The sequence below is a fragment of the Vulpes vulpes genome, chromosome 3 (assembly GCF_048418805.1).
Source record: "Vulpes vulpes isolate BD-2025 chromosome 3, VulVul3, whole genome shotgun sequence".
Lineage (NCBI taxonomy): Eukaryota > Metazoa > Chordata > Mammalia > Carnivora > Canidae > Vulpes > Vulpes vulpes.
The window spans coordinates 99,278,072-99,293,955 of record NC_132782.1 but is presented as its reverse complement, the minus strand read 5'-3'; the positions used below and the strand labels follow the sequence as shown (position 1 = coordinate 99,293,955).

The 15,884-nt window shown below is 37.3% G+C and overlaps 1 protein-coding gene across 1 annotated transcript in view; it reads right to left on the bottom strand.

The window, feature by feature from the left end:
• The window catches only part of DNAH3 (dynein axonemal heavy chain 3), a 170,698-nt gene that overhangs the window by 51,764 nt on the left and 103,050 nt on the right, over positions 1-15,884 (bottom strand). Inside the window, exon 43 of the mRNA XM_072753699.1 lies at positions 2,312-2,415. Coding sequence (XP_072609800.1) covers positions 2,312-2,415 — 104 coding nt within the window. The remainder of the gene's footprint in view (positions 1-2,311; positions 2,416-15,884) is intronic.

Genomic DNA, 15,884 nt, shown 5'->3' with positions numbered 1-15,884 from the left:
CCAGTCTATAGCTGTTGTCCCCTGAGATCATTGCTCTGAACCAACCCATCTGCCTTGCCCCAAAGTCCACTTCCCATATGTCATCTCTACTCCAGGCTTGGGAGGGTTGGGTGTGACTCTCAGCCCCCATTCCCTGCACTTATTCCTGATCTGCTTTTTCCAACACTCAGATCCCCACTTAACCTTTTTTTTCTTTTTTCCAATATGGGCATTATTACACTCTTCCTGGTATTCAGACCCCAAATGGATTCTAAGGGCTTGGTCTTGGGCTCCTGGAATCCCTATTACCTTGAGTAGAATACCTTACCTTAGTTTGACTTCCCTGAGCCTGAACCCTTGTAAACATTTGGCTACATTTGGTCCCTCTGTGGGAAGAGAGGAGGGGACTGGAAGATGTATATCATATGCTGACATCTCCTTATATTCCTAGGCTGGAAGGGGCTAGTGAATATGGAGCCACTGTGTTGCACATCTCCAGAAAGCCCCATGCGCATTGTGGTTTATGGAAATGGTGTCCCTAAAGCAAAGCTAGACCAAAATACCAATGGTGCAAACTGGGTCTGTACATACAGAGCAACATGGCAGCTCTCTGTGTACTAATAGAAAAAGGCTGGGCTTCTTTTGATAAGTAATTTACTCGAAGGAAAAGGAATAGACAGGGCAGGAATTGAAGTGTAGAGGAAGAGAATTAATTAAGGTAGAGTTCAAAGAGTTTTGAACTATGAGAGAATTGAAGTGTAGAGGAAGAGAATTAATTAAGGTAGAGTTCAAAGAGTTTTGAACTATGGAGGGTTTGCCTGCATTATCCCCTGCAGTTTTCCCAGTAACCCTCTGAGGCTGGAGAATTACTGGCTCCCTTGTCCAAAGCCACAGAGCCAGTAAGTGGTGCTGAATGCAAGGCCAGGCATAAGATGATTATTTTGCTACCAAGATGAAATTAAAGCAAGTTGGGTTTCAGAGATTTTTAATTTCAGAGGCTAGAATACTTGACAAAGGGAAAATTTTTAGCAGAACTTAGAATCTCTCTGAGTTCGACAATCTTATTTGTATGAATTCAGCACAATTTCAAACCCCTGGAGTTCAGATGACTAAGCTCTTTAAGGTGAATTCAAGTTTTGGATCTCCATGCTTGGGGCTTCTGCACAACACTCAGCCTCCAGAGTGTGTCCTAAATTCAGCACACATCTACCTCTGCTTATCACACCATCTTCGGGATCAGCTGTGGTCCTGCTAGCTGTCTGACTTGATTGTCAATATTCCCACTTTTCATCCACTGTCCACCACTCACTTTGGGGCCTGAAAGATCTGCAATCACCCCCAGAAAGATAAAGTATGTCCGCTACATACTACTAACAGGCAAATTTTCCACAAAGAAATGAGCAGGAGTTGTAGCTGAATCATCTGTTAACCAGAAAACCTGTAAATCAGCACTGTTTTTCTAAGAATCCTCATCAAGGGAATTTTTGGGAATTTTGAAGAAAAGGCAACAATCTTTTTTGGCTGAGATGTCTGAGAGGTAAGACCTATCACCACCTGGCATTGATAACTGATCACATGACAGTGCTAATAATCAAAATAGTAACTGACCTAGATCTAGCACATAACATGTGCCACGTGTTCATGCAGAGTGCCTTCAGTTCTTGCAAACACCCTTTTTCTTAAAAAAAAAAAAAAAGATTTTATTTATTTATTCATGAGACACAGAGAGACAGAGAGAGAGAGGCAGAGACACAGGCAGAGGGCAAAGCAGGCTCCACGCAGGGAGCCCGACGTGGGACTCGATCCCGGGTCTCCAGGATCAGGCCCTGGGCCGAAGGCAGTGCCAAATCGCTGAGCCACCTGGGCTGCCCACAAACACCCTTTAAGTATTTTTCTTCTATTGTGTAGTTGAGTAACTTGAAGCAAAGAGTGTGAAAGCTGAGTAAGGAATCTGCATCTAATTCTAAAGCCCGTGCTTTCGAAGGTTGATCCAGCTCGTGTTTATTTTTTTATTTTTATTTTTTTTAAAGATTTTTATTTATTTATTCATGACAGACACTGAGGGAGAGGCAGAGACACAGGCAGAGGGAGAAGCAGGCTCCATGCAGGGAGCCTGACGTGGGACTCGATCCTGGGTCTCCAGGATCACACCCTGGACTGAAGGCAGCACTAAACCGCCGAGCCACCCAGGCTGCCCCCAGCTCATGTTTAAAACTTTTTCTAAAGAAAGTTCTCAAAAATGTGAATACAGAACTGATGTTAACTCCTCCACCTTGTGAAAATTCAGGTAATTTTAGAAAACAAAACTCTAGGACAAATGCCTCTCTTTTACCTTTGCATTAGCTGGGATATTTTCCTCCTCTTTGGTGATATATTCTGTCCATGTGTACCAATGTCCACCACCTTGCTTGAGGAAATAAAAATCATAGATGCTTCCTGGATTCAAAGACACAGGACAGGTCATCAGCACCTTTCATACTTAAGGTATTTTATCACTCAGCTAGAGCCATCTAAATGTGTAACTACCAGTACTGGCAGAGCTGTGGTAAAACTTAAATTAATGGTAACTGTATAAATTGGAAAAACACCTTTCAAAGAGTAGTGACCTTATCATTTGTATAAAAAATGGTAGGTACTAGTTATACAAATAGTTATTTTAACAATGTAAAACAAGAAGTATTGAAAAGAACAACAAAAGAAGACAATAAATCAAATCTTACATCCAGAAATAACTTTTGATGGTAACCTTGGCTTTCTCTTTAGGGACACAAATACACTGAACATGGAAGGACGGATAAAAGTAAAGGATTTGATAAGGACAGGATCTTTGATATTACATATTATACTGTTATATATTATACTATAATATATTAATATTAGTGTACGCATATATAATTACATATCACATATAAAAATGATTACATTATACATAATCTATCATATACTATTTTTTATTAATGTTTTTAAATATTTTATTTATTTGTTCATGAGAGACACAGAGAGAGAGGCAGAGACATAGGCAGTGGGACAAGCAGGCTCCCCACAGGGAGCCTATACCAGACTCTACTCCAGGATCACAACCTGAGCCAAAGGCAGACGCTCAATCACTGAGCCACCCAGGTGTCCCTATATTATACTATTTTAAAATAAAGATGTTAAATTTCATTTCACTTAACTCTAGCAGAAGGAAAGGAGCCTGAGTAAAACTGAAGAACCTGTTAAACTTCAGATAAATCATGATTTACTATAAGAGATATTAGTTTCTAAAAGATGTTTTTTGGGAAAAAATTGAGGTATGATTGACATATAAAATAGTTTCTGGTGTACAACATAATGATTTGATATTTGTATATATTGCAAAATGATCATCACAGTAAGTCTAGTTAACATTTGGGATCATGACCTGAGCTGAAGGCAGTCGCTTAACTGACTGAGCCACTCAGGTGCCCCCTTTTAAAAAAATTTTTATTTTTAAAGCTTTATTTATTTGTTTTAGACACACACACACACACACACACAGAGAGAGAGAGAGAGAGAGCAAGGTAAGATGGGCAGAGGGAGAGAAAATCTTAAGCAGACTCTGGGCTGAGCGTGGAGCCCAACACTGGGCTTGATCCCAGGACCCTGACATCATGACCTGAGCCAAAACCAAGAGTCAGATGCTTAACTGGCTGTGCCATGGTAAGGTTTTCTTTTTAGATTCATTAATTCTGTCTGTCTGCCTCTTTCTTTCTGTCTCATGTTTGTAGTTTCCATACCATTTTTGCTCTGATATAATGAAGTAAATTCTTCTTGACATCTTTCCCAACATTATCTGAAGCCAATTTATCTTCCCTACTTTCCTGACCACAATTCAAGGATTGGTCTGGCTTTCTTTTCTGTAGCATGAAGTTACAGGGTTGGGTAAAAGGAAATATTCAATTGCCCTTCCTGGAAATCTGGGCTGTATACTCCCTTTCTACAATTTGGCCAATTTTCCTAAACTATGGTTCCCAACCCAGCTAGTGACATACCCCACACTCCTATAGCATTCATCTCACAACTCTGACACAGAATAGAGCTCTGGAAGATATAAACCCTGGTAGTTGCTCCCACCTGTACTAAGATCCTACAGGAGCATACAGGGGCTTCACATGTCCAAGGGTTTCTCTTAGACATTGTTCACCTTCATATTGATCATATTGTTCTGCAGGCACCATCTGCTTCTCTCCACTGTAATCTGGTGATGACCAGGGAGAACTCTCAAGATTTTGTCAACTCACTACCTTTCCTCCCAACATTGCTCTTAGGAGAACAGCGGGGTGGTGGATTCTGGGTTGAGAGATAGAACATGCCAGATCGTGTGCTTCTCTGTCCACCACTTTTCAATGCTTAGAAAATCAGGTTGGAACATTTCCTGTAGCTATTGCTGGGAAAATTTTAGGCTAAAATTGTTATTGTTGTTTTTGTTCATTTCCTTAGGTATTATCTGTTATCCTACATCACTCTGCAGCTTTACCTAGAAGTTAATCTGGCATAACACTTTTAGAAAGCAATCTGGCATTAGGCTTACAGAGCTACAAAAATGTTCTGTAGTCTAAGTCAGAAATCCCACTTCTGGGAATTTGTCATAAGGAAATAATTCACAATGAAAATAATCTCTATACATGAGTATGCAGCACCATCTGTGATAGCAAAAATTTGGAAATAATTTACATGTCTCACATTAGGAGACCAGTCAAAGTTATGTCTTATGAGATGAATGGATTATTTTGCAAAAACTAAGTATTAACATTAAAAAATGCTTTTAAGAAACAATGACAGATTGGGGCAACTGGGTGGCTCAGGCAGTTAAGCATCTGCCTTCAGCTCAGGTCATGATCTCAGGGTCTCGGGATCAAGCCCTGTGTCAGGCTCCCTGCTCAGTGGGGAGAATGATTTTCCCTCTTCCTCTGTGCCCAGCAATCTCCAGCTTCTGCTCTCTCCCTCTCTCTCAAATAAATAAATACAATCTTTTTTTTAAATAAATACAATCTTTAAAAAATGAATGACAGATGACAATAGAATGGAAATAGAATATATATCATTATGGTAACTAGCTACAGAGCTGAAATCAGGTGGACCAGACAGAGAAAAGATTTTTTGAAAACTGAAATACTTGTGACAGGGTAGTATGAACAAAGATACTTTTTGGTCATTTTTATTTAATAGAATTCATTTTCTTTTACAATAAAAGAGGAGACATTAAAAGCATCTGAATCAGAAAATTATTTGTCTCCCTTCTCTGGCTGATATGATTAGCCAGAGCTAGTTTGTGGCTTGATACAGGAACATTAAGGCCAAACAGAAAAGGTTCAACTGAGTAAAAGTAGATTTACTAGCTATGTGACCTTGGCTAAGGTTACCATTTTTGTACACCTGTAAAATGAGTCTGATTTTATGTCAAGCTCAGAAAATCGCTGCAGAGGATAAATGAAATACATGTGTCAGACATGTTGCATAGCTCTGAGCACACAGATAAGCACTGAAAAGATTTGGCTCTAGGTCTCTGGTTCTTACCAGAGCAATGGTTCCTGTTCACTCTGTACTGTGATTTTAACCCAAATTCTGGTCTAGAAAGGAGAGAACAGTATAAATAGTACAAATCCATGTAATTCTATTACCTCTGACCATCTCCTACTTTACTCTGTGCTCCTCTCTGACACTTGAGAGAATAAGGTAGATTTTTCAAAAAAGAAGTGAATTTTCAAAGGCACCCAGTGAATAGGTGCATAAAGGGAAATTTAGCACTTTCTGGACAGGTAAATCTCTGGGTTGACAAACAAGGATCCATACTAGATGATGTGAACCTAACCTTGAGAGAATCCCCTAAAGGCCTGTTTGCTTTCCTTAATGTATGCTCCCCAATGTAGTTCCTCCAGCATTTATCTCAGAAGTCCACTAATCCCACAGCTCCTGAGCATGAAAAGCTTAGAACACAATGCCTTGTAAGGTCAGGGAAGGCCTCCTTGGAGCTCTTACCATGAAATTTCTAACCCTGGGTCTTTGTGGAAAGGCTAGAAAGGCATTTTAATCTTTTAAAGTTGGTAATAAGAAAGTATACTCAGAGCCAGACATGAGAGGTCACATATTCCATGATTTTGTACATATGAAATACCTGGAAAAGGCAAATATAAAGCAGGTGAGTGGTTGCCTGGGGCTAAAAATGGGAACAAGGATTAACTGAAAATGGGCCTGAAAGATATTATTAGGGTGATGAAAATGTTCTGAAATTGGATTATGGTGACAGTTGCACAACTATGCAAATTCACTAAAAACCACTGATTTGTACACTTATGTGGGATAATTTTATGTTATGTAAATTATACCTCAATAAAGTTGTTATATATAAAAAAAACATACTTAGTACTTAAAACATATCTTTTGATTCAAATGGGTTCTGGCTAGGAGTTTTGTAATTTCAAACTAAAATACTTATTAAGGCAGAAGAAAAAGAAGTGGAACGATGTCACTGGGGGAAAAAAAAACTGAAAAAAATCTCAGAATCTTCAGCTGGAATGGATATCTTACCTTAAGACCTTAAGAGATTGCATGAAGAAAGACAAGAGAGGCCACCAGGAAACTCAGGTTACAGCCCACACAGAAAATTGGGTAGCTGTTTCTTTGCCCTGCCAGGTATTAATCTGGACAGACTGTCTTATTTTCTCACTAGGAGAGCGAGGGGCAGCAGGGTCTCAGTCCATAACGAGTAAGGAAGAGTCAGGCAGAGCACCTTAGATTCAGAGACATAGTCTTTCAAAGTAAAGAGCCACAGATGCCTCTCTGTTGAGGAACTTCCTTTTTCTAGAATGTTCACAGGAAATAAATAGAAAAGGCAGCCTCCAACAGATGGCATTAGTTGATCACATGTGGTCATTGGATGTTGGCCATCCTATTGTTCCTTACTGTAGAACAGAGTTTATAGCACCTGGGTTTATTTTAAAAGTGTTATATGGGGGCATCTCAGTGGTTCAGTTGATTAAGTGTCTGACTCTTAGTTTCAGCTAAGGTCCTGATCTCAGGGTCATGAGATGGACCCCTGTGTTGGGCTCCACACTCAGAGGGGAGTCTGCTTAAAGACTCTTTCTCCCTCTACACACCTCCGCCAGCACCTATGCTCATGCATGCTCTCTGTCCCTAAAATAAATGAATAAATCTTTAAAAAAATAAAAAATAAAAGTGTCATATGAATATTATTTACCCTGATCATGTCCAAAAGCAGTGAGAAGTTGGAAAACTAGCAGAAAGAGAGATGTATGATTACTATGTTGAAAAAGTAAAGCTTAACTTTCTGTGGACAGATTTACACTGATCACTTGCAAGGTGTCATTGTAGTCTAATAAATGGCCTTTTCGACTCAAATTTGCTTTTAACCAAAGTACTTGCTGCAAAAGAAGGTATGTGAAGAAACCAATTTTCAGTACATGTGAAAATTATGGTTTTTCTTACACTACATCAGTTGAGTAGGATGTGGAGGGAGGAGGCAAGGCCATCACAGTAGACAGATGTTATAGGGCAAAGTTACCTAGAAACTCAGTGGGAGCTGTAGATATATATATATATCACTAGCCCTCCAGCTGCAGAAGGAAAGGAAAGATGTCACAAAGTGGACCAAGAATGAGATCAAGGGCACTTTATGCACCATCTTGGCTGACACAAAGCACGAACAGATTGATCTGGGAGGAAGAGAAAAGCAGAAAATACCATATGGAAACTGTGAAAAAAAATATTGTAATATAAAGGAATATAACAGGGAAATTATACCTGAAGAACATACCTCTGAACCTTGCTTAATTTAAGGCTCAAAACCAAATTTCAGGAAATTGAATGGAATCCTAAACAGAGTACAAAAAGACACTTTTTTTTATTTTTATTTTTTTAAAGATTTTATTTATTCATGAAAGACAGAGAGAGAGAGAGAGAAGCAGAGACACAGGCAGAGGGAGAAGCAGGCTCCATGCCAGGAGCCCGACACAGGACTCGATCCCACTGGACTCGGTCCCAGGACTCCAGGTTCACACCCTGGGCCAAAGGCAGGTGCCAAACCACTGAGCCACCCAGGGATCCCCCCCCTTTTTTTCTTTTCTTTATGAAACAGGAAAAAAAAGCCATAAGGAGAAAACAGGCTAAGATAAAAATGCAAGATGAGATTTTAAAAAGGAAGATGGATGAGTTAATAGAGATGAGAATGATGGTGACAGTGATGAGAAGACAGCAATAAAAATCACTAATGTTATACCTTTTATATACCATGCTTTTATTCTAAATGTGTTTATATTTGTTAATTCATTTAATTCTTTTTTAAAAAGATGTTATTTATTTATTCATGAGAGACAGAAAGAGAGAGAGAGGCAGAGACGTAGAGAAGCAGACTCCTCACAGGAAGCCCAATGTGGAACTGGATCCCCACACCTGGGATCATACCCTGAGCCAAAGACAGATGCTCAACCGCTGAACCACCCAGGCATCCCCTAATTCTTTAAATTTATTTTATTTATTTATTTGAGAGGGAGAATGAGAGTGAATGGGGGAGGGACAGAGGGAAAGGATCTCAAGCAGACTCCATGCTGAATGTGGAGCCCAATGTAGGACTCAACCCACAACCCCAGGATCATAGCTGAGCTGAAATCAAGAGCTGGATGCCTAACTGACTAAACCATCCAGGCGCCCCATTAACTCATTTAATTCTTACAAGAACACCAAGACTGTATACTATTATTATTGTCCCCATTTTATAATTGAGGAAACTGAGAGGGAATAAGCAACTTCCTTAAGGCTAACTAATAAGTTCTGGAGGCAGGATTCAGGCCCTGACAATATGACTTGATTTTAATCATTACATTAAGAAAGGATAACAAGGAAACAAAAGATAACAATAACAGAACTAAAATCATTCATGGTAGTAAAAGCATAACTGAAGTTGTAGGTGACATACTAAAATGAAAAAAAATATGCATCTTAAAAGGAAAAAACACAAAAATAAGAAAAGACGTGATAGATATGAAAGCTAGACAATTAAGCTTTCCCTCAATGATGATGACAGAAAGGACTCATCACAATCAAGGGAAAATTTAGAAAAGGAACCTATATTTAGATAAAGTCTGTTAAAAAAAAAAAAACAATGCAAAACCCTATAATGAAGCATTAAAGAACACAAAAAACCCAATCAGAACATAGGAAAAACAAACACCTGTTACATATAAAAAATTCAATCTCACTTATAATTAAAAAGAGAAGAAATTAAATTAGATCCTATTTCATACTACAAATGTGAACAGAACATCAAAATACATAAGACAGGCTGGCAAAAATTAATAGAAAAATCCAATATTATAGTTGGAGACTTCAAGCCCCCTCTATCTGTATTTGACAGATAGTGGGCAGAAAATAAGTGAGGATATAGTTAAATTGAATAGCACCATCACCATCAACTGGACCTCAATGACATTTATAGATTATTTCAACAACAGCAGAATACATTTTTCTCAAGCTCACAAGGAACATTTTCCAAGAGAGATCACATTCTGGGCTATAAAACACACCTTAAAAATCTTAAGGAGTAGAAATCATGCAGTAAATGCTTTCAGACACAATGCAATTAAAGTAGGAATCAGTAACAAAAAGATAACTGGAAGATATCCAAATACTTGAAGATTAAACAACAGACTTCTAAATAACATATGAATCAAAGAAGAGTCTCAGGAGAAATTTTAATGTATTTGAAATAAATGATAATGACAACTTAACTTTTCAAATCTGTGGGATGCAGTGAAAGATGTGCTTCTAGAGAAATTTATGGCATTGAATGCATATGTTAGAAAAGAAGAAAGCTCTAAAATTGATAATCTAAGCTTCCACCTTAGGAAACTAGAAAATGAAGAGCAAATTAAATCCAAAATAAGGAGGAGAAAATAAATAATAAAAATTAAAGCAGAAATCAAGGAAATTGAAACAGAAAATCAACAGAGATAAATCAACAAAACCAAAAACTGTTTCTTTGAAAAGATTAATCAGATTGATAAACCTCTAGCCAGGCCAACCAAGGGAAAAAGAGAGAAGATACAAATTCCTAATATCAGAAATGGAAGAGGAACCATCACTACTGATATCAGGGACATTAGGAGGATAATAAAAGAATAATAGGAACCACTCTATGACCACAAATTTGATAACTTAGATGAAGTAAAATAAATTCCTTGAAAGAGATAATTTACCAAAACTCACATAAGGAGAAAGATATAATTTAAAAAGAATGACATATATTAAAGGAACTGAATCAACAATTAATAATCTTCCAAAAGAGAGAGCACTAGACCTGGATGATGAATTCTACTAACCATTCTACTAACCATGTAAGGAAAAAAAAATATACCAATTTCTTACAATCTTCTCCAGAAAATAAAAGCATATTTATTTTTGAGGTCAGCATAATCTTGATCCCAAAACCAAAGACACAAGAGAGGAAGACTACAGACATTATCTCTCACCAAAACAGATGCAAAAATCCTTAATAAAATATTGGCAAATTAAATTTAACAATGTATTTAAAAAAAAACTACACACCACAATCCACCAGGATTTATTCTAGGTATATAAGGCATAAAATCAATTAATGTAATCTATTACAGGAACAGATTAAAGAAGAAAAATCACATATCATATCAGTAGATTTCAGAAAAAACATTTGACAAAATCCAACACCCATTCATGATAAAAACTCTCAGTAAACTAGGTATAGAGGGGGAACTTCCTCAACTTGAGAAAGAACATCAACAAAACACCTATGGCTAACATCATACTTAGCATCAGGAACTAGATACTTTCCCCTTAAGATAAGATGCCTCCTCTCATCACTCCTATTCAACATCATATAGGAAGTCCTAGCTTATGCAATAAGATTGTTTCAAAAAGGCAGTAAAAGATTGGGAAGGAAGAAATAAAACTGTCTTTGTTTGCTGATGGCATGATTATCCATTCAGGAAATCCCAACAGAATTAACCAAACACTACTGGAACTTATAGCAAGATTGTAAGATATAAGGTTAATATACAAAAGTCAAGTGCTTTCCTAGATACCAGAAATGAAAAATAGGAATTTGAAGTTAAAAACATAATGCCATTTACATTAGTACAAAATATAAAATACTTGAATAAATCTAATAAAAAATGTACAAGAGCTATATGAGGAAAATTATAAAATGCTGATGAAGGAAATCAAACAAGATTTAAATAAATGGAGATAGAATCCATGATTATGGATAGAAAGATTCAAAAGTTCAGATGTCAGTCCTTTTCAACTTGATCAATAGCTTCAACACAATCCCAATAAAAATCCCAGCAAGTTATTCTGTAGGTATTGAAAACTGGTTTTAAAGTATCTATGGAAGGGTGAAATATCTAGAATAGCCAACAAAATATTGATGGACAACAAAGACAGAGGACTTATACTACCCAACTTCAAGACTTACTATGAAGCTATAGTAATTAAGACAGTACGGTATTGGTAAAAGAATACACAGATCAGTGGAATAGACTAGAGAATCCAGAAATATGCCCCCACACAAATAGAGTCAAGTGATTTTTGACATAAGAGCAAAGACAATTCAATGGAGAATAGTCTTTTCAAAAACTGGCTCTGGAACAAGGAGACATCTATGGACAAACAAAAGGAACCTAGACTCAGATCTTATATCTTTCACAAAAATTAATTTAAAATGGATAATAGGTTTAAATGCAAAACACAAAACTATAATACTTGTAGAAGATAACATAAGAAAAAATCTAGGTGTCTTTGGGTTTGATGTTGACTTTTTCAATACAACACAAAAAGCATGACCCATGAAAGAAAAAAATGGGCAAGGTGGATTCCATTAAAATTCAAAACTTAGGCTCTATTGAAGATACCATTAAGAAAATGAAAAGACAAGACACAGTGTGGAAGAAAATATCTGCAAAACATATCTGATAAAGGAGTTATATCCAAAATATACAAAGAATACTTAAACTATAAGAAAACAAACTCAACCATAAGAAAACAAACAATCTAATTTAAAAATGAGTGAAAGATCTGAACAGTAACTCCCCAAAGGAGATATAGAGGTGGTAAATAAGAATACAAAAAGAGGCTCAAGGGGTGCCTGGCTGGCTCAGTCAGTAGAGTGTGGAACTCTTCATTTTGGGGTTGTGAGTACAAGCCCCACATTGCATATAGGTATTACTTAAAACATCTTTAAAAAAAAAAGATGCTCAACATCATATGTCATTAGGCAATTGCAAATTGTTATTATTATATTTATATATTTTATTTATTTATTTATTTATTTATTTATTTATTTATTTATTTATTTATTTATTCATGAAAGACACAGAGAAAGAGGCAGAGGGAGAAACAGGCTCCCTTCAGGAGCCCGACACAGGACTCAATCCCAGGACTCCAGGATCATGACCTGAGCCAAAAGCATATGCTCAACCACCGAGCCACCCAAATGCCTTAGACAATTGCAAATTATAACAAGATACCATTACACACCTATTAGAATGGCTAATACCACCACAGACAACACTAAATGCTAAGGCAGATTGAGAGCAATAGGTATTCTCATTCATTGCTGTTAGGAGTACAAAATGGTGCAACCACTTTGGAAGACATGTTTGAGAGTTTCTTACAAAGCTAAACACAGGCTTACCATTTGATGCAAGAATCATGGTCCTGGGTATCTACCAAATGAATTGAAAACTTATATCCACACAAAAACCTTAATATGAATGTTTATACCTGATTTATTTTAAATTTCCCCAAATTGGAATAAGCCAAAATGTTCTTTAATAGGTGAATTAATAAATAGCCATACAATGGGATATTATTCAGTGATAAGAAGAAATAACCTATCAAGGCAAACAAAGATCTAAAATGTCTTAAATGCATATGACTAAGTGAAAAAAGCCTGAAAGGCTACACACTGTATGATTCCAACTATATCACATGCTGGAAAGGGTGAAACTATACAGACAGGAAAACATCAATCAATGGTTGCCAAGGGGACAGGGGGGATGAATAGGTAGAACTAAGGATTTCTAGGGTAATATTAAACTATTTTGTATGATACTTTAATGGTGAATAGATGATGTTATTTGTTAAAACTCTTAGAAGAAAGTATAAAATACAAAGAGTGAAAATACAAACTATGGACTTTAGTTAAAATATAATTTATCAGTATTAGTTCATCAACTATAACAAGTATACTACACTGATGCAAGATGTTAATAATGGGGAGATTGGGAGGGAGGGGTGGTTTGGGAAAGGGACATGTGGGAACTCTGTACTTCACACTCATTTTTCTCCATAAACCTAAAACTGCTCCAAAATTAATGTTTATTGGGGAGCCTGGGTGGCTCAGTTGGTTAAGCATCTGCCTTCAGCTCCAGTCCAGGGATCAAGCCCCATGTCCGGCTCCTTGCTCAAAAGGGATTCTGCTTCTCCCTCTACCTTTGCTCCTTCTCCCACTTGTGCTCTCTCGCATATGCTCACACACTCTCTCTCAAATAAATAAATAAATAAAATATTTTAAAAAATAAAATTAACATCTATTAAAATATTTTTTCACATGCTGAGTGAAGTAAGTCAATCGGAGAAGCACAATCATTATATGGTTTCATTCATAAGGGGAATATAAAAAAATAGTGAAAGGGATTATAGGGAAAGGTAGAGAAAACGAGTGGGAGAGGTTAGAGAGGGTGACAAAGCATGGGAGACTCTTAACTCTGGGAAACAAACAAGGGGTAGTGGAAGGGGAGGTGGGCAGGAGGTGGGATGGGGTGACTGGGTGACAGGCACTGAGGGGGGCACTTGACAGGATGAGCACTGGGCGTTATACTAGATGTTGGCAAATCAAACTCCAATAAAATATATATTAAAAATAATAAAATAAAATATTTTTTACAAAGAGAAGAAAGTTAAAATGAAATAGCATTTTTGCATTTCAAATTGCCCAAGATTTTAAAAAATGGTAATACTCAGGATGGTGAAGGCACAGGGGAAATTTAGCTTTAAAAGCTCTAAAATTTATCCATTCATCTTTCGATGGACACCGAGGCTCCTTCCACAGTTTGGCTATTGTGGACATTGCTGCTAGAAACATCAGGGTGCAGGTGTCTCGGTGTTTCATTGCATCTGAATCTTTGGGGTAAATCCCCAACAGTGCAATTGCTGGGTCGTAGGGCAGGTCTATTTTTAACTCTTTGAGGAATCTCCACAGTTTTCCAGAGTGGCTGCACCAGTTCACATTCCCACCAACAGTGTAAGAGGGTTCCCTTTTCTCCGCATCCTCTCCAACATTTGTGGTTTCCTGCCTTGTTAATTTTCCCCATTCTCACTGGTGTGAGGTGGTATCTCATTGTGGTTTTGATTTGTATTTCCCTGATGGCAAGTGATGCAGAGCATTTTCTCATGTGCATGTTGGCCATGTCCATGTCTTCCTCTGTGAGATTTCTCTTCATGTCTTTTGCCCATTTCATGATTGGATTGTTTGTTTCTTTGGTGTTGAGTTTAATAAGTTCTTTATAGATCTTGGAAACTAGCCCTTTATCTGATACGTCATCTGCAAATATCTTCTCCCATTCTGTAGGTTGTCTTTTAGTTTTGTTGACTGTATCCTTTGCTGTGTAAAAGCTTCTTATCTTGATGAAGTCCCAATAGTTCATTTTTGCTTTTGTTTCCTTTGTCTTCGTGGATGTATCTTGCAAGAAGTTACTGTGGCCAAGTTCAAAAAGGGTGTTGCTTATGTTCTCCTCTAGGATTTTGATGGACTCTTGTCTCACATTTAGATCTTTCACCCATTTTGAGTTTATCTTTGTGTATGGTGAAAGAGAATGGTCTAGTTTCATTCTTCTGCATGTGGATGTCCAATTTTCCCAACACCATTTATTGAAGAGACTGTCTTTCTTCCAATGGATAGTCTTTCCTCCTTTATCGAATATTAGATGACCATACATTTCAGGGTCCACTTCTGGGTTCTCTATTCTGTTCCATTGATCTATGTGTCTGTTTTTGTGCCAGTACCACACTGTCTTGATGACCACAGCTTTGTAGTACAACCTGAAATCTGGCATTGTGATGCCCCCAGCTATGGTTTTCTTTTTTAAAATTCCCCTGGCTATTCGGGGTCTTTTCTGATTCCACACAAATCTTAAAATAATTTGTTCTAACTCTCTGAAGAAAGTCCATGGTATTTTTATGTGGTTTATGTATACAATGGAATATTACTCAGCCATTAGAAACGACAAATACCCACCATTTGCTTCAACGTGGATGGAACTGGAGGGTATTATGCTGAGTGAAGTAAGTCAATCGGAGAAGGACAAACAGTGTATGTTCTCATTCATTTGGGGAATATAAATAATAGTGAAAGGGAATATAAGGGAAGGGAGAAGAAATGTGTGGGAAATATCAGAAAAGGAGACAGAACATAAAGACTCCTAACTCTGGGAAACGAACTAGGGGTGATGGAAGGGGAGGAGGGCGGGGGGTGGGGGTGAAAGGGTGATGGGCACTGAGGGGGGCACTTGACGGGATGAGCACTGGGTGTTATTCTGTATGTTGGTAAACTGAACACCAATAAAAAATAAATTTATTATTAAAAAAATAAAAGCTCTAAAATTTCAATTGAAAGCTTTAAAATTGTATTGATTCTTGATTCAGCTATTTTATTTCTTGGAAATTATCCTAAGAAAATAATCATAGATCAAGCAAGTAAGTAGCCACCAGAACACTGCTCATCACAATGTTGTTAATGATAGCAAAAGCTAGAAAATAATGAAAACAAGTGCAGAACCATCCCAAGTTTGAAAAAATAAATCTATGTGCACTTATATGCACAGGGAAATGTCAAA